The following is an 18545-nucleotide window of genomic DNA, read 5'->3' as shown; positions in this document are numbered from 1 at the left end:
ACCTTGTTGCTGTGCCGCCTGCCCTGACCTTCTGCCTGTCCCAGACTACGAGTTCGTCTCATCCTCTCTGTGCCACGCATCACCTCGGCTGCCTTAGTGGACGAGTCGTATCAGGGGTAACAACCTGGGAGCCGCCTGCCGCAGCAAGTCCCTCCCGCTTTGCGGCAGGCTCTGGTGAAAATCAGTGGCTCCTTAGACTCTGCTCCCTGATACAGCTCAAGCCATCATCCACACAAGGTACAGCAGATCCACATCTCCAGTCGTTACAGACTGTAGCTCCCCATAAATGCTCAATTGGTGATAAATCTTGCTAATGGGTAGGCTAAGGTAACCTTGCAATCTAGTGGAGACATTCCTAGGAAACCCTTTCTGTGTGTGGGTAAGAATTATCCTGCTGAAAAATGCCAGTTGGAAGTCCTGCCATAAGAGGCAACATGTCTGGCCGCAGGATGCCCTGCACATATCGCTGAGCTGTTAATGTTCCACTCATCACTTGTAGAAATGACCGACTGCCATATGCGATGGCTCCCTAAAAGTGTGTCACAAATGGTGGGGTAGAATGTTCACCACAAGGCCTCCATACTCTAACCCTCTGTTAAGTATAACCGGAACACTAAAATATAACCAGTCTGACCATGGAGAGAGTGAGCTCTTTGTCTGTATAAAAAAAACATAAATTTATTGTAATCTTCTTGACATCATGGCAGACAGTACATAAAACAAGAAATCTTCATGTAGAGGAAGTCCTTAGCACAGTGGTTCTTAACCTTGTTGGAGGTACTGAACCCCACCAGTTTCATATGCGCATTCACCGAACCCTTCTTAATTGGAAAAATAAAATATGGTGATTCAGGTAAGTAACAAGGGCTGGAGGTAGGGATAGCTAGGTAGGGATAGGGTTAAAAAACATTATAGGCACAGATAAACAAATATTGAATACAGGCAGTGGTGATTCAGTGTAAGGATAGGGTTAACTATGAACTAGACACAGTTAGCCAGGCATTGAGTGAAGGCAGTGGTGGTTCAGTGTGCCTACCTGTTCCAGCGTCGTCCGTGCGTCCAGGCTGTCCGTCTGTCAGAGGGACAGTCTGGCTGAGCCTGTTTAAGATGCTGCGGGACTGGAAGTGCGTCACGGGAGGCAGCGCCGGAAGTGGTGCGTTCCAGCGTGGGATGCATGCAGGCAATCACGTAGGAGCCACAAAGGATAGGAGGCTTCCTTTACAATAGGGTAAAACAGTACTCGGAGATCTGTTAGGTGGGACATGATCACCTGCAGCCAATGATGGACAAGCGGGGCGTGTCATCACGAATCATATGAGTCAGGTGTGTGTCTTGACCTCTGCCGAACCCGCAAGACTGACTCACCGAGCCCCTGGGGTTCGATCGAACCCAGGTTAAGAACTACTGCCTTAGTATAAGTAAGTAATGTAGGAGGGTTATGTAGGCATGTCCATAAATCTTGTCTCACCAGCTGGGATTTCTTTCTTAGTACTTTATCCAATATGGTGAATCCATCTTGAAATATCCCTCAAAATGGCTGCCTCTGTTAGCTTCCTCTAGCTGTCATCCTCGTTGTGCTGGAGGGCTGTACAGGACTTCCTGGAGACCTTCGTCCATTCCTCTGTCTATCCACCTGGCTTTCTCTGGAGCAACTTATGCTCAAATGATGGGTGTGTCCATCATAATTGAAGGTGTGTCCTTTATAAATGTGGGCATGTTTATCCTAATTGATCATGTGTCTACTATCCATAAATATACAAATATGGTTTATTAAAAGTATATATCTCCTTCTAGTGGGTTGGCTGAATATATATTTAACTTGTGATTGTATACATTATGTCATGGCTATATTGTTATCTGATTGGATACTACTAGCTCTACAAATATGGTACTTCTCTGAAGTCTCGACATGACTGTTCTCCTGTACTTAATATCCTTGGTTATTATGTGATATTGAAAAATGACATACTTTTTATCACCCTACTGTTGTGGGATCCAAAACAGAATTTGTTGCTAAAGATGATATAGTACCATTCTATAGCAGTCCAGGTTTCTCTTTCATGACATCACTGCAAACCAAGGCGATGTTGGCTTTCAGTCAATGGCAGGACACATAATGGAGGATTTATAATTTATATTTCTTGTGCTCGTGTATAACTAAAGCTATTTATAGACTGGTTTTACCAGTGTGTGATTTGTCATTGCACCGACGCCTCATCTATTTAATAGGTAGGGCGCATCTTTGGAAAAAAAAAATTGCACTGTGTATTGAAAAAGTTGCAACTCCTTACCACAAACACCACTCAACTACTTGATGGTGAAGATGTGAAGAAGCAGTATGGCGAGTAACAACAGAGCCTGATATAAGGAAGTCTGGAGAAGTATACAATGTAAATGATAATGAAAGTCTCACAGATGGAGGTGGTACAGAAGTTAGTTTGGCAAAAGGAAAAATAAAGAAAGTTAAAAACAAAAAAATTGATTCATATATTTTACTTAGAAATGTGGTACATTAAAGGTAATGGTGAACTAAACCATGTCATACTGCATACCTAAATTTAAGATACTAAATAAACCACCCACAGTGTGGCTTCACTTTGCAACTTGCGATAATAGTTGCCCCTAAATAATACACAGAATGTAGCCTTAATCTAATAGGCAGCCTATACCCAGAGTATATGAAAATCTGCTTCAGAGACAACAGGAAGGGTCGGCACTCGAGACCCGTGGTGGTGCACGCGGAAAGCGGTATACTAGTAGGAAAGAAATCCCGGCACTCACTTTTTCTTCTGCCAAGTGTAACCTGTTTATTAACACAGTGCAAGTAACAAAGATGTGTTTCGGTCAAAGCCTTACTCAGACTGACATCAGTCTGAGTAAGGCTTTGGCTGAAACGCGTCTATTTGTTACTTGCACTGATAATAAACACGTTACACTTGGCAGAAGAAAATGTGATTGCCGGGATTTCTTTCCTACCACTATGAAAATCTGCTTAACTGGTGTTTATTGAAAGGTTAAAAAGAAAAAAAAAGTTGCAACTTTTGTAAAATTATTGCTGCGCAAACAACATTTGCAACTATTTTTTTTGCAGTTTTCAAAGCAAAATACACAGCATATATCATTGAGAAATGCCCCCATAGTTGTTGGGTGTAATACTCTGGAGGCATGGCTGTTGGTTGTGAAGCTCTGGATGAATTGTTGTTGGGTGTGATACTCTAGAGGCATGGTTGTTGGGTGTAAAGCTCTGGAGGCATGGTTGGGTGTGATGCTTTGGAGGCATTGTTGTTGGGTGTAAAGCTCTGGAGGCATGGTTGTTGGGTGTGATGCTCTGGAGGCATTGTTGGGTGTAAAGCTCTGGAGGCATTGTTGGGTGTAAAGCTCTGGAGGCATGGTTGTTGGGTGTGATTCTTTGGATGGCATTGTTGTTGGGTGTAAAACTCTGGAGGCATGGTTTTTGGGTGTGATGCTCTGGGGACATTGTTGGGTGTAAAGCTCTGGAGGAATGGTTGTTGGGTGTGATCCTCTGGAGGCATGGTTGTTGGGTGTGATCCTCTGGAGGCATGGTTGTTGGGTTTGAAGCTTTAGAGGCTTTGTTGTTGGATGTGATCCTCCAGAGGCATTGTTGTGAGGAGTAATGTTTTGGGGGCATTGTTGTTGGATGTGATGCCCTGGAGGCCTTGTTGGGTGTAAAGCTCTGGAGGCATTGTTGTTTGATGTGATGCTCTGGAGGCATTGTTGTTGGGTGCGATGCTCTGGATTTATTGTTGTTGGGTGTGATGCTCTGGAGGTATTGTTGGGTGTAAAGCTTGAGGCATAATTGTTGGGTGGGATGCTCTGGGGACATTTTTGGATATAAAGCTCTAGAGGCATGGTGGTTCGGTGTGAAGCTCTGGGGGCATTGTTAGGTATAAAACTCTGGCTGCATGGTGGTTTGGTGTGATGCTCTGGGGGAATTGTTGGATGTAAAGCTCTGGAGGCAGGGTTTTTGAGTGTGATTATCTGGAAGCCTTTTTTGGGGTTTAAATCTCTGATGGCATGGTCATTGGGTGTGATCCTTGGGAGGCATTGTTTTCGATGTGAAGATCTGGAAGCATTGTTGTTGGGTGTGAAGCTCTAGAGGCATTGTTGTTGGGTGTGAAGCTTTAGAGGCGTTGTTGTTGGGTGTGAAGCTCTAGAGGCATGGTTGTTGGGTGTGAAGCTTTAGAGGCATGGTTATTGGGTGTGAAGCTCTAGAGGAATTGTTGTTTGGTTTGAAGCTTTGGAGGCATTGGCCGACATTTTTCACTGTCTTTAGACTGCTTTTGTGTGTACAAAAGGCGCAAAAAAGGCGCAAGCAGGGTTTATTTGCGCCTTTTGGTTTACACATTTCTGCAGATTTTGAGTTGCAATCCCCTGATTTTGGCAATACACATGATATGGAAGGGGTTTATGAACTGCGCCTTTTTGTGAAAAAGCGCAAAAAAGGCGCAAAGTCACTGAAAAGTCCCTAAAACTACACCAGCTCAGACTTAGCTTACCTTTTTGGTGTATGTGAATAGAGAAATTTCGGAAAATGTGTACCTGCACAAAATTTATGAAATGCTCTGTGACCATTTAATAAATTTGGTGCACACATTACCAGCACACAAAAAAGGTGTAGAAAAATGCTTCACTTACACCTACAATGATAAATACCGGCCTTTGTTGTTGGGTGTGAAGCTCTAGAGACATTGTTGTTGGTTGTGAAGCTCTAGAGCAGTGTTTCCCAAATGCGGTCCTCAAGCACCCCCAACAGGTCATGTTTTCTGAATTTCCTTCGTCTTTCACAGTTGATATAATTATGGTCCGTGAATCAGGCATCACCACAGTTATATCACCTGTGAAAGACTAAGGAAATCCAGAAAACATGACCTGTTGGGGGTGCTTGAGGACCACGTTTGGGAAACACTGCTCTAGAGCATGGTTGTTGGGTGTGATGTTCTGTTCTGGTATGAAGCATGGTATTTAGCCTTAGATCTTGTCTGAATGCAGCCAGCACATCTGCAGTTTATTACCACAGTATCTTGTCTGCTATAATGGTGAATCTGAAGCTTGAAAAAAAAAAAACACTACAGAGAAAAACCACAATAACATAAAAGAATATGTGCAAATTTTCTTATACAAGTGGATTTACCATAGTTTTTGTGGAACAGTGCTGAATCAGATGTAAACAAAGCCTTAAAGCGTACCTGTGAGATCACAAAAAAAAAAAAAACAACTGTTATATGTTGCTCAGTATCTCATCCTGATTTATGACCTATATTAGCTTTATTTCTGAATTACCTTAAAGGGGTACTCTGGCGCTAAGATATCTTATCCCCTTTCCAAAGGATAGGGGATAAGATGCCTGATCGCGGGGGTCCCGCCGCTGGGAACCCCCGTGATCTTCCACGCCGCAACGCTCCGCCCCCTCAATGCAAGCCTATGGTAGGGGGTGTGACAGATGGACTCAACCTAAGGACCTCCATCGGTTCCGGAAGCTGCTAAAGGTGGATGCTGCATGGTAGATTCCAGGGGGTCCTCAGCGATCTGACATCTCATCCCCTATCCTTTGGATAGGGGATAAGATGTCTAGGGGCGGAGTACCCCTTTAATGTTGTCAACCAGAAGCAGGGGGCAAATCCCTTTCTTCTCCCCCTCCCTCACTCTCCTCAGTCACTGGTCTCAGGAGTGAGCATCTGTAACCCTTTCCTTTCTGGTTTTATGCTATACACACACACTGTGTGCTTTTGCAAAACTACAGCTCCCAGCATGCCCATACATCATTTGAGTTGTAGTTTTGCAACAGCTGGAGGCATATGATTGGTAAAACTCAGATTTACAGCAGTGTTGCTGCAGGCTGTGTTCCTCCTACTGTTGCAAGACTACAGCTCCCAGCATGCCACACATCATTTGAGTTGTAGTTTTGCAACAGCTGGAGGCATATGATTGTAGTCCCCCTGTATTAGATAAACATACACACACACACACACACACACACACATTGACTTCATTTATTCATTCACATGCACATTACCTAGACAACACAGATATACAAACATACATATATATCCACACACATTTATACATGCAGGAACACTTAATTTTTAAACAAAAAATCCTCCATTCAGTCCCCATCTTCATTCAGCAGCTTCTTTCATCATCTGCTAACAGGCAGCAGTGTTCTCCTCACAGGAGGAGTCTGTGAAGTAAACACAGACAGTGAGGGAGCCGATCACAGCAGCTTTAGATCTGCAGACCTGTCAATCATGAAGTGGGTCCATGACGTAGGTGATGACGAGTGGACACAGCCAGGCTGGTATGTATCCCAGGAGGCAGGGAGGCAGTTTTTTGACTGGCTTTTTCTGTATGAAATATTAAAAATTTTCTAATGAAAGCAATTGCAAAACCTATTGGTTTTGCATGCTTTAAATTTTTTATATCTGACAGTGCCCATTTAAAGTGTAAGTTCAGGAATGGAAGCGTAAAGAAAGCATTTACATTGGCCGGTTACTTTAGAGACCCCCCCATCTTTAACCCCTTAACGACGCAGGACGTATATGTACGTCCTGCGCCGGCTCCCGCGATATGAAGTGGGGTCGCACTGTGACCCCGCATCACATCGCGTCGGTCCCGGCGCTCATCAACGGCCGGGACCCGCGGCTAATACCACACATCGCCGATCGTGGCAATGTGCGGTATTAACCCTTTAAAATTGGCAGTCAAAGCTGACCGCCGCTTCTAAAGCGAAAGTGAAACTATCCCGGCAGGTCAGTCGGGCTGTTCGGGACCGCCGCGGTGAAATCGCGGTGTCCCGAACAGCTTACAGGACACCGGGAGGGCCCTTACCTGCCTCCTCGGTGTCCAATCGATGAATGACTGGAGGCAGGAGCAGTCAAGCGCCGATAACACTGATCACAGGCGTGTTAATACACGCCAGTGATCAGCATGAGAGATCAGTGTGTGCAGTGTTATAGGTCCCTATGGGACCTATAACACTGCAAAAAAAAAGTTTTAAAAAAAGTGTTAATAAAGATCATTTAACCCCTTCCCTAATAAAAGTTAGAATCACCCCCCTTTTCCCATAAAAAAAATAAAACTGTGTAAATAAAAAAAAATAATAAACATATGTGGTATCGCCGCGTGCGTAAATGTCCGAACTATAAAAATATATCATTAATTAAACCGCACGGTCAATGGCGTTCGCGCAAAAAGTCCAAAAAAGCGTATTTTTGGTCACTTTTTATACCATTACAAAATGAATAAAAAGTGATCAAAAAGTCCGATCAAAACAAAAATCATACCGATAAAAACTTCAGATCACGGCGCAAAAAATGAGTCCTCATACCGCCCTGGGCGTGGAAAAATAAAAAAGTTATAGGGGTCAGAAGAGGACATTTTTAAACGTATAAATTTTCCTGCATGTAGTTATGATTTTTTCCAGAAGTAATACAAAATCAAACCTATATAAGTAGGGTATCATTTTAACCGTATGGACCTACAGAATAATAAGGTGTAATTTTTACTGAAAAATGCACTGCGTAGAAACGGAAGCCCCCAAAAGTTACAAAATGGCGTTTTTTCTTCGATTTTGCCGCACAATTATTTTTTTTGCCGTTTCGCCATGAATTTTTGGGTAAAATGACTAATGTCACTGCAAAGTAGAATTGGCGACGCAAAAAGTAAGCCATAATATGGATTTTTAGGTGGAAAATTGAAAGGGTTATGATTTTTAAAAGGTAAGGAGGAAAAAACAAAAGTGCAAAAACTGAAAAACCCTGAGTCCTTAAGGGGTTAAGGGTGTTGGGCCTCATTTGTTCTTCAGAACTGCAGCAATTCATCATGGCATAGATTACACTGGTGATGAAATTGTTTTGAAAGAGAGAGATTGTGCCTGATACTGCCTACTTCAGTGCAGCAGCAGATGAACAACATACCACTTCAGCAGGCACTCTGCTCAGTTACAGGATGGAGGATGGAGTGTTTAGTCACATAGTAGAAGCTGCAGGGACAGTGCAGGAACTCGGTTCCCACATGCTCCTGCAGGACTTCCTGCAATGTGTTGCTGGGGGAGTGGAGGAGGATATCCCGGTTCAGCAGCCATCTCAGCAGGTAGTGGGCCATCCCTTGTTACTTTTGCTGGTTTTCCCCATGATAAAAAGGGTATGATGGCTTAACCCTTCCTGACCCATGACGTACATTAACATCATGGGTCAGTTGCATGAGTATGAGCCACACCTGGAAGTCAGACCCGCATTCTATCTGATAGGTACTGGCTGCTATCTGCAGCTGATACCTGCCGATAATGATGGGTATCACTCTGATGTCTGTAATTTAACTGTTTGAATGCTGCAGCAATAGTTGGGAACTGTCCAAACTATTTAATTATCACATTCCTGATCCAGTACGGTCAACAACATAAACGCAGAAAAACTACAGCTTCTGGCACAAAAAAAAAGAAAAATGTTGCTGACCATTTAATAAAATAAAATCCTGGCTCCTATTTTTTTTACTCACCTAGATTAAAAAGAAAATTGTCAAGCCTTGCCATAAGCAGTCAGGACTAGTAAATACCCTGACCACCCAAATATTCCTGGGAGAAGTGCAGGATTCATCAAGGACAACAATTTGGATTATAGTTTTTATATAGCAACAATACTGCACCTCTCAATACAATTTACTGTAGGGCTAGGGTTACCCGTGCCGTATTTTGCTGCTGTGTATTTTCCTACCCATTGATGTCAATAGATAGAAAGATCAGCAGAAAACCCAGCAAAATATGGCACATGTGACTTTACCCTTACAGAAATAAATACTCTTGGTGCACTGCAGCACTGACCAAAGTCACTATTCTTTAGCAGGTAAAACTGTTCTTATGTCGTTTAGATAGGACCAGGCACTGTCTCTCATTTCCAGTGGGCATCATCACTGCCTGGACTCTTCACGCTACGAGCGCACTATTTAAATCAGCGGACGTCTCAATGTGGACAGCCATCCATCAGAGGGATCGCATCATCTCAGATATCAGTGTATATAAGAACACTGGCTAAGTTGTCAGCATTAGGAGTATATAGACAACATTGGCATGCAAAATATAGGTGCATTTTGGCCAAACATGTTATGGGGCTCTGCTTGTCCCCTTCCTTATTGACAGTGCTGGTAAAACTGAGAGATTTATCAAACCTTGTGCAGAGGAATGGCGGAGCAGTTGTCCAAAGCAACCAATCAGATTCCAACTTTCACTTTTCAAAGGTTTTTTTAACCCCTTGAAGACCAGGCCATTTTTCATTTTTGCACTTTCGTTTTTTCCTCCTCCCCTTCTAAAAATCATAATTCTTTCTATTTTCCACCTACAGACCCATATGAGGGCTTGTTTTTTTTTTTTGAGCCACCAATTTTACTTTGTAATGACATCAATCATTGCAACACAAAATCTATGGTGAAACAAAAATATTATTTGTGGGGCAAAATTGAAAAAACAAACGCAATTTTGTAACTTTTGGGGGCTTTCAATTCCACACAGTACATTTCTCAGTAAAAATGACACCTTCTCTTTATTCTGTAGGTCCTTTCGATTAAAATGATACCCTACTTATATAGGTTTGATTTTGTCTTACTTCTTTTGAAAAATTATAACTTTTTGAATGAAAATTAGCATGTTTATCTTTTTTATTTTTCCATATACAGGGATGTATGAAGGCTCATTTTTTTGCACCGTGATCTGTAGTTTTTATCAATACCATTTTTGTTTTGATGGGACTTTTTGATCACTTTCTATAATTTTTTTTAGGGTATACAAAGTGAACAAAAATATGCAATACTGGACTGTGCGGTTAAAGTAACACTACTTTTACGCATGCGGCGATACCACGTTTATGTTTATTTACATATATTGTTTTATTAAATGGGAAAAGGGGTGTTAAATCACTTTTATTTACTTTTTTTTTACACTAATTTTATATTATAGTCCCCATAGCCGCCAGGAACCACCCGGCAATGACCCATGCTCAGCTCCAGAGAGCACGCCATAGAAGTGGAGCGGGCAAGGGCGTACAGGTACGCCATTCATCCTCAAGAGATTAAAAAATGAAAAAGAGGCCATGTGATTGGTTGTTATGGGCAACTGCTCCACTGTTAGGTTGACCATACATTCCATTCCAGGAGTTTTGGTGTTTTTTGGGGGCGGTTAAATGGAAACTCAGCGTAATGAAAACCTGATCCTGAGTACTCTGGACCTCAGACTGCGCTGAAGGTTTCCTTTCAACAAGACAATGGCCCAGATTTATCAAAACCTGTTGCAGTTGCCCATAGCAACCAATCAGATTGTTTCTTTTATTTTTCACAGGCCTTTTTAAAAATGAAAGAAGCAATCTGATTGCTATCTATAGATAGCTGGATATACTGGATAGAGAATCCGATGTCCACTTACCTCCCTGGCTGCTGCTCTGATGTAGCTTCGCCCCATAGTGATGATGTCATTGGAGGCAGAGCTACAGCCTGGGAGCCAGTGGTGGTAAGTGTAAGGCTCTGTTCACATTGTACACTTTGTATAAACGGCAGTGTCTTCCCAAACTCCAGCTGTTGCTAAACTACAATCCATAGCATGCCCAGACAGCCAAATACTGTCCTGGCAAGCTGTGCGTTGTAGTTTTGCAACAATTGTAGGCTCCCTGTTTGGGAAAACACTGCATTATGGGTGCTCTCTCCCTGGAGGAGAGCACCATAAATATACTAACCCATTTTCTGCGTTTTTTTTTTCTTTTTCGCTTCAGACCTTGGTTATCCAGGGCTGTGGGGGTGTGGTTTTTCTTTTTTATCAAATTGTTTTTCAACCTGTCTTTTTTTTTTCTAACAATTGAATTTTCATATGCCATTTTTAAAATGTAATTATAAAAAAAAAAAGCATAGGGTTCCCGCTTTTTTTTTTTTAATACTCAGCCAAATACCAACCAAGCAACAATAGCCTGACGTTATCAGGGAGGGTGAAGAACATTGTTATTGGTCCTCAGCCTAAATGATGCCATCCTGTTACCACCTTGGCCCAGAAGCACCATTTTTTACTCTTCGGGCCTGTTTATGCGGCTCTTTCCGGTAACCCTGTGGTGGTGGGTACTGGGGTGATATTTGGGGGTTAATGCTAGCTGTTTTTGGGGCTAACGCTAAGCCCAGAGTTAGTACTAGACTCTGTTTATGAGACGGATTCCTCTACTAAACCTGACAATAATAAAAACTAAGCCTAAAAATGATAAAAAATTCAATTATAATATAAACGGCGCATTGAAAAATACATTTATTTAAAAAAAAATACTCCACAGCCCTCGTTGACCATTTTATTAAAAGAAAAAAAACGCTAGTCATCGATGTAGTCCGTAGAATCCAACATATTCCTCTACACAGATCAAAAACGAGAACAAAAAAAAAAAAGCACGAAAAATGGGTAAGTAAATTTTTGGTGCTCTCCCGCAGTGTCTTTCTAAACAATTATTGCAAAACGACATCTCCCAGCATGCCCGGACAGCCTTTTGCTGTCTGAGCATGCTGGGAGTTGTAGTTAAGCAATAGCTGGAGTCTCCCTGTTTGGGAAGACACAGCCAGAAGGGTCTGTTCTCATTTTACAAAACATACAATGTGAACAGAGCTTTACACTTACCACCCGTGGCTCCTGGGCTGTAGTCCCGCCTCTAGTTTCATCATCACTGGAGCAGGAGCTAGGAGTTGGTAAGTGGATGGCATCTTCTGTAAACAGTATTTATCAATTTTGCCTGTTGACAGTTTCTTTTTACCCTTTTGTTTCACTTTGGTTTTTGTGGTCATGCACCAAATTTATCATTTGGTGCACGTTGTTAGTAATTTTGGCTTAAATGTTGAAATCAGCTGTTCACAGCGCCATTTACACAGAACTTACCACCACAGAGGACGCGTATTTTACCCTGTAGAGCAGCCATTTCGGAGTCCCTCCTGCAGTATATCAGCAAGTGACATGAGTTATTTTCTTTTGTGGGGTTAATAGCCACCATGTGAAATGGATTTTATTTTCAACTTGGGTAGTTTTCTTTTTTTTTGTTACTTTAGTGCAGTGGTCTTCAACCTGCGGACCTCCAGATGTTGCAAAACTACAATTCCCAGCATGCCCGGACAGCCGTTGGCTGTCCGGGCATGCTGGGAGTTGTAGTTTTGCAACATCTGGTGGTCCCCAGGTTGGAGACCACTGCTTTAGTGCTTACCTTTCCTGAACCTGTGTGGCCATGTCCATGTCTGTAAAGCCACGAGCAAAGCTGAGTCCCGATGCTGATGGGGACAGTATCCATTGCAGTGCTATGCTGTACGGCAGCGGAGGATATTAGGGATGCTAGGCATCCCTACTTCTCTCCAAAGCTGAAGCTATGGTGTTTTGGCTTAATAAAATGCCATAGTCTCAGCATGCTGTGATTTGACAAAACTGCCAAATCGCTGAAAAACACTGGGATCAGAGGGAAAAAAAAATATCCCCAAAAAATCCCAGTGGAAATTTAGCCAGTTGAACATCTTTTCAGAGACCTGAAAATGGCTTCTGTCGATGGTCCCCATCCAACCTGACAAAGTTAGTAAGGATCTGCAGAGAAGAATAGCAGAACATCCCAAATTCAGGTGTGTAAACCTTATGGTATCATACCAAAGAAGACTGAAACGTCAGGCAGCAGAGGGGCTAGATTCACCTTTGCTCAAAGGTGTACGTACCCTAGTGTCAGACCATATGACTGCTATGGGGCCCTTGCAGAGAGAGGGGGTCCTGTCCTGGTTTGTCCCATTCCTTTTTCTGTTGGTAACAAACTGGAAACTGCATTGTCAGCACATTAATGGAGGGGGGTATTGGCCGAAGGGTCAAGAAAAGCAATGGGAAAATATACACCAGACCTTGCTACCCTGGGGTTAAGGGTATCAAAAGACACCATTATAGGAGGCCATTTTGATATTTGCTTTAGGGCCCCCCTATATGTATGTACATTACCAGGGCCGGCCCAAGACATTGTGCTGCCTGGGTCCAGCGGCAATCTAAAGGGTTAATAGTCGGCTGCAGCGATCGATGCATGCTGGCTATTAGCGGCAGCCCCTAGCTAATGAAATCATCTGGGGGTTGCCGGGTATGGAGTGGCACCATGACAGACTAGGTCTGTCATGGGTCGCAAAGGGGTCAAAAATCTTCTCGGGGTGGCACTTTGCCGCCCCTGTGAAGGTGCCGCCTGGGTCCATTGTAGGACCGGTCCTGTACATTACTGCCCCTGCTCAAGGGAGAAAAAAGACGCCCAAACCAAAATTTCTGACTGAAGCGTTTTGTCACAAAATTAGAAGAAAAAAAAAGAAGAAAAAAAGCCATAGGCGTCCATGGCAATTTTTAGGCCTTTTTTATCCTCTTCCATGATGTAGTTTTTGTGGTTCCCCCTACCCCAAAATAGTGTGTCTTAGTATAGGCTTTTTTTTATTAGGTGTTCCTTTCATCATGTGACCAGAGGATTTCTGTTGAATAAAAGCGGTTTTCTTTTTAACCTATAGAGATCTATAGAAGGAAAAATGCCAAAGCTAGACCTGCAGCAACTTGGAAAAACTGCCACTGAGCAAAAAATAAAACATAAAAACGACACCAAATGGTGGGACAACTACACAAAAACCCATGCAGGTATGGCATTTCATATTTCCCTGTTGAGTCCTAGCTAACATCTGCGTTATCCCCCCCAAAAAAACACCATGCCGCTACTATAGCGTTTTTATTTATGGCCCAAACCGTCCAGTCTGTATCTACCATTATACAGCGGCCTCTCATGGAGTTCACAGACTTCTATCCTGTCACTAGAAACCAATGAGGAACCTGACTACTGCGCCTCATCAGTGACACGTGACTGCGTGCGGCGGATCAGATTACAGCTGCTGTACAGCCAGCAGGGGGAGCTGTTCAACTCTATGATCAGTGGTGACATAGATAGTTACTGTACAGTGTGTATTGCAGCTCCGCGGTACACCGGGGATTGTGCGGGTGAGTGGTGCTATGGTTTATAACTACCGTCTATAGAGAGACACTGGTTTATAAGCCTGTACTCCTATAGGATCACATTCAGACGGCGAGTATGTACGGTATATCCCGGATGTAACGCTGTGTGTAATGTTCTCTAACAGGATGGATTCTGCTCCCACGTGTTTCTGTTCTGAGGCCGAGTTCTGCTCGGACTGTGGCTCGGTGCTGCCCCCTCCAGGCATTCAGGATACAGTCACCTGCCGGTCGTGCGGTCATCACACACAAGTGACAGGTAAGTGTTTCCTCGTACAGCGGCCCACATCACTCCCACACCAGTGAAAACGCAGTCTAAGGGTATGTTCACACCTACAGGATCTTCTGCAGATGGCAATGTGACTTAGGCTGCATCCACATCACGATTTCTCCATCCGACCCGAGTACACGATTTTTATAACTTAAAATCGTATGAAATCGTATATAAAGTCGGATCCATTGACCTCCATTAAAAAATCGGATCCATTACTCACATCCGATTTGATCCGCATCCGATTTCACACGATTTTTGTTCAGGTCTGAAATCGTGGTCAACCCCGATTTCAGACCCGAACAAAAATCGTGTGAAATCGGATGCGGATAAAATCGGATGTGTGTAATGGATCTGATTTTTTTATGGAGGTCAATGGATCCGACTTTATATACGATTTCATACGATTTTAAGTTATAAAAATCGTGTACTCGGGTCGGATGGAGAAATCGTGATGTGGATGCAGCCTAATACTGAACACATCATAAAATCTGCAGCAGATATTATAGGTGTGAATGTACCCTTACGGTCTATTCACACGTACAGTATTCTGTGCAGATTTGATGCGCAGGATTTCAAGCTGTGTTCAGTCATTTAGTTTACATTGAAATCTGCATCAGAAAATCCTGCGCATCAAATACTGTACGTATGAATAGACCATAAAGGTATGTTCACATGATGCAGATTTTCTGCATTGGATTTTAAAAGGGCACTGTCAGATACAAAAACGTTTTTTTTTATGTTGTACATGTTGGAAAAACATAAACCTTTCTAATATACTTCATAAGAAAATGTATTTCCTTTTTATAGAAATCATGGCTTTGTACAAGCTGAAGCACAGGCATTGACAAAGTCAAGTAAGGCTGCATTCACACGTCATTTTTACACTACGGTTGCCGGATCCGACTGGGGGAGGGGCAAACCGGGCTCTCCCATACCCCAGCCGGACCAGCACTGAACTCCATTCACTTTAATGAGCCGACTGGAGTCAAACAGTGACTCCAGTCGGCTCATTTTTGACCCGTATCCAGTTTTGTGACCGGACCTAAAACCATAGTATACTACTCTCTTCTGTCTGATGGCACTCCTCTGTGCTCTCTCCTGTCTGATCGCACTCCTCTGTTCTCTCTCCTGTCTGATCGCACACCTCTGTGCTCTCTCCTGTCTGATAGCACTTCTCTGTGCTGTCTCCTATCTGATAGCACTCCTCTGTGCTCTCTCCTGTCTGATAGCACTCCTCTGTTCTCTCTCCTGTCTGATCGCACACCTCTGTGCTCTCTCCTGTCTGATAGCACTCCTCTGTGCTGTCTCCTATCTGATAGCACTCCTCTGTGCTCTCTCCTGTCTGATAGCACTCCTCTGTGCTCTCTCCTGTCTGATAGCACTCCTCTGTGCTCTTTCCTGTCTGATAGTACTACTCTGTCCTCTCTCCTGTCTGATAGGACTCCTCTGTACTCTCTCTCCTGTCTGATAGGACTCCTCTGTACTCTCTCTCCTGTCTGATAGGACTCCTCTGTGCTCTCTCCTGTCTGATAGGACTCCTCTGTGCTCTCTCCTGTCTGATAGAACTCCTCTGTGCTCTCTCCTGTCTGATAGCACGCCTCTGTGCTCTCTCCTGTCTGATAGCACGCCTCTGTTCTCTCTCCTGTCTGATGGCACGCCTCTGTGCTCTCTCCTGTCTGATGGCACGCCTCTGTGCTCTCTCCTGTCTGATGGCACGCCTCTGTGCTCTCTCCTGTCTGATGGCACGCCTCTGTGCTCTCTCCTGTCTGATGGCACGCCTCTGTGCTCTCTCCTGTCTGATGGCACGCCTCTGTGCTCTCTCCTGTCTGATGGCACGCCTCTGTGCTCTCTCCTGTCTGACGGCACGCCTCTGTGCTCTCTCCTGTCTGACGGCACGCCTCTGTGCTCTCTCTTGTCTGACGGCGCTCCTCTGTGCTCTCTCCTGTCCTATCAGAGGGGTGCTAGCCCACCCTCACTTACTGGACTTTGTCCATGCCTGTGCTTCAGCTTGTTCCCCCATCATCTGATGTGTTATGTGTGACTGTCATTCTTTTGTCTGTTGTAGAATTCCTGGGGAAGTTTGTGCAGCGGTCGGTGCTGTTTAATAAGCTTGACACCCTAGCACTGTTAAATGAGACGGAGGAAGCGGGAGCTTTAAAGGGTCCTCTGGTAAGAAATAGCATGACCCTTCAAGGTACACAGATCTGGGAATGGGAAAGTCTGTGCTCACATGACAATACTCTCATTGACAAAACTAATGCACCAAGAAGGAGTGGTTAGAATAAAATTTTATATGTGAATGTAATTCTGTATGGAAGTGATTACAATATTAGCAAAATATGTTTATTGTGGTGCCCATTGGGGTTCCTCTAGCCTAAACATTAGATGAGATTGGGTATGGAGGCATACTGGTTACATATTTCATCCTGTGGCACGTTTGCCCCAGATGTCACAGCTGGGCCTGTAGATCCTGACTGAAGGCTTGATATAAATGCTCTATTGGTGATAAATCTTTCTACCGGGCAGACAAGTAAGCCTCTCAGTCTAGTGGAGAAGTTCCTGGAAACCCTTGCTGTGTGGTCGAGCGATATACTTCTAAAAAATGCCCTGACATTAAATAAAATGGCTGCAGGATGTCCTGCACATATAGCTGAGCTATTAGTGTCCCTCTTATGACTACTGGATTATGTCCATGACTGTGCTTCAGCTTGTATAAAGCCATGATTTCTATAAAAAGGAAAGAAAAAATACTTATGAAGTACCGTATTTTTCGCCCTATAGGACGCACCGGCATATAAGACGCATCCAATTTTAAAGGTGCAAAATCTAGAAAAAAAAGATTCTGCACCCAACAGTGATCTTCAACCTGCGGACCTCCAGATGTTGCAAAACTACAACTCCCAGCATGCCCGGACAGCCGTTGGCTGTCCGGGCATGCTGGGAGTTGTAGTTTTGCAACATCTGGAGGTCCGCAGGTTGAAGACCACTGGATAGGAGGTAATACTCATGTGTCCCCGCCGCTCCGGACCCGTCACCGCTGCCCTGGATTTCGCTCCATCGCTGTCGCCGCGTCCCCGCCGCTCCGGACGTCTTCTTCCCCGGGATCCACGCTCTCCGTCACCTTCATCATGTCGCTATGCACGACGCTCCTATTCCATGACGGGACGGCGTGCGCGACGACATGATGACGTCGGAGAGAGCCGGCCATACAGGGGATCCCGGCACGGAGCAGACACTGAGGAGGAAGGTAAGGTCCCTCCCGGTGTCCTGTAAACTGTTCAGCGGTCCGGAACAGCCCGACTGAGCAGCCGGGTTACTGTCACTTTCGCTTCAGACGCGGCAGTCAGCTTTGATCGCTGTGTCTGAAGGGTTAATACAGGGCATCACCGCGATCGGTGATGTCCTGTATTAATTAGCCGCGGGTCCCGGACGTTGATGGCCGCAGGGACCGACCCAATAGGTGTGTATTCGCAGTATAAGATGCACCAACTCCCCCCCCCCCCCCCCCCCTAGTTTTGGGGAAGAAAAAGTGCGTCTTATACGGCAAAAAATATGGTATATTAGAAAGGTTAATGTTTTGCCAAGATGAACAACATATAAAAAGTTGTTGTATCTGCAAGTGCCCATTTAACAATTATGTTAAAGGGGCATTCATGTTATGATAACTTATCACCAATCCACTGGATAGATTATAAGTGTGGGATCGGTGACAGTATGACCACTGGTACCAAATACCAAGGTAAGGGGTCTGGACCCAATTTATAAGACAGGCATAACCTATCCAGTGGATTATTGAAAAATAAAAATTCTGTCAGGCCTAGGTTCTTGTCACATTGCCCTGTCACTTCAGCATTTATGTCAGCAACCTTCTAAAGCGCCTTATAAAGCAGCGTGTGGACACTGGACCCATTGGGGAAGATTTATCAAAACCTGTGCAGAGTGAAAGTGGAGCAGTTTCCCATAGCAACCAATCAGATAGTTTCTTTAATTTTTCACAGGCCACTTTAAAAATGAAAGTGATCTGTTGGGTTGCTATGGGCAACTGCACCACTCTTACTCTGCACAGGTTTTGATAAATCTCTCCAATTGAGATAATTTGTCCAAATATAGTCAAAAGGTAACACGCTTGGCCCACTTTCTGAACTCATGTTTATTTTGCAGGACTGAAAAGCGTGGTTATCTATGTTTTTCAGTCCCGCTAGTTTAATGTAAAAAAAAAAGGGCTAAACGCAATGGGCCCGCTGTCAATTTACT

At 44.0% G+C, this 18545-nt stretch overlaps 1 protein-coding gene across 3 annotated transcripts in view; it reads left to right on the top strand.

The window, feature by feature from the left end:
• POLR1H (RNA polymerase I subunit H) overlaps positions 1–18545 on the top strand; it is a 41448-nt gene that overhangs the window by 9667 nt on the left and 13236 nt on the right. For 2 of the 3 annotated variants that reach the window (XM_056573112.1, XM_056573111.1), the window contains exons 3-4: positions 14146–14276; positions 16357–16460. In XM_056573112.1, coding sequence (XP_056429087.1) covers positions 14147–14276; positions 16357–16460 — 234 coding nt within the window. In that variant the 5' untranslated portion in view covers position 14146. Of the gene's footprint in view, positions 1–13846; positions 14006–14145; positions 14277–16356; positions 16461–18545 lie in introns of those variants that run through there. The other variant, XM_056573109.1, reaches the window with a different exon arrangement.

Source organism: Hyla sarda, chromosome 4, assembly GCF_029499605.1.
Source record: "Hyla sarda isolate aHylSar1 chromosome 4, aHylSar1.hap1, whole genome shotgun sequence".
NCBI lineage: Eukaryota > Metazoa > Chordata > Amphibia > Anura > Hylidae > Hyla > Hyla sarda.
The sequence above is the reverse complement of the archived record's forward strand: the minus strand, read 5'-3'. Positions and strand labels throughout refer to the sequence as shown.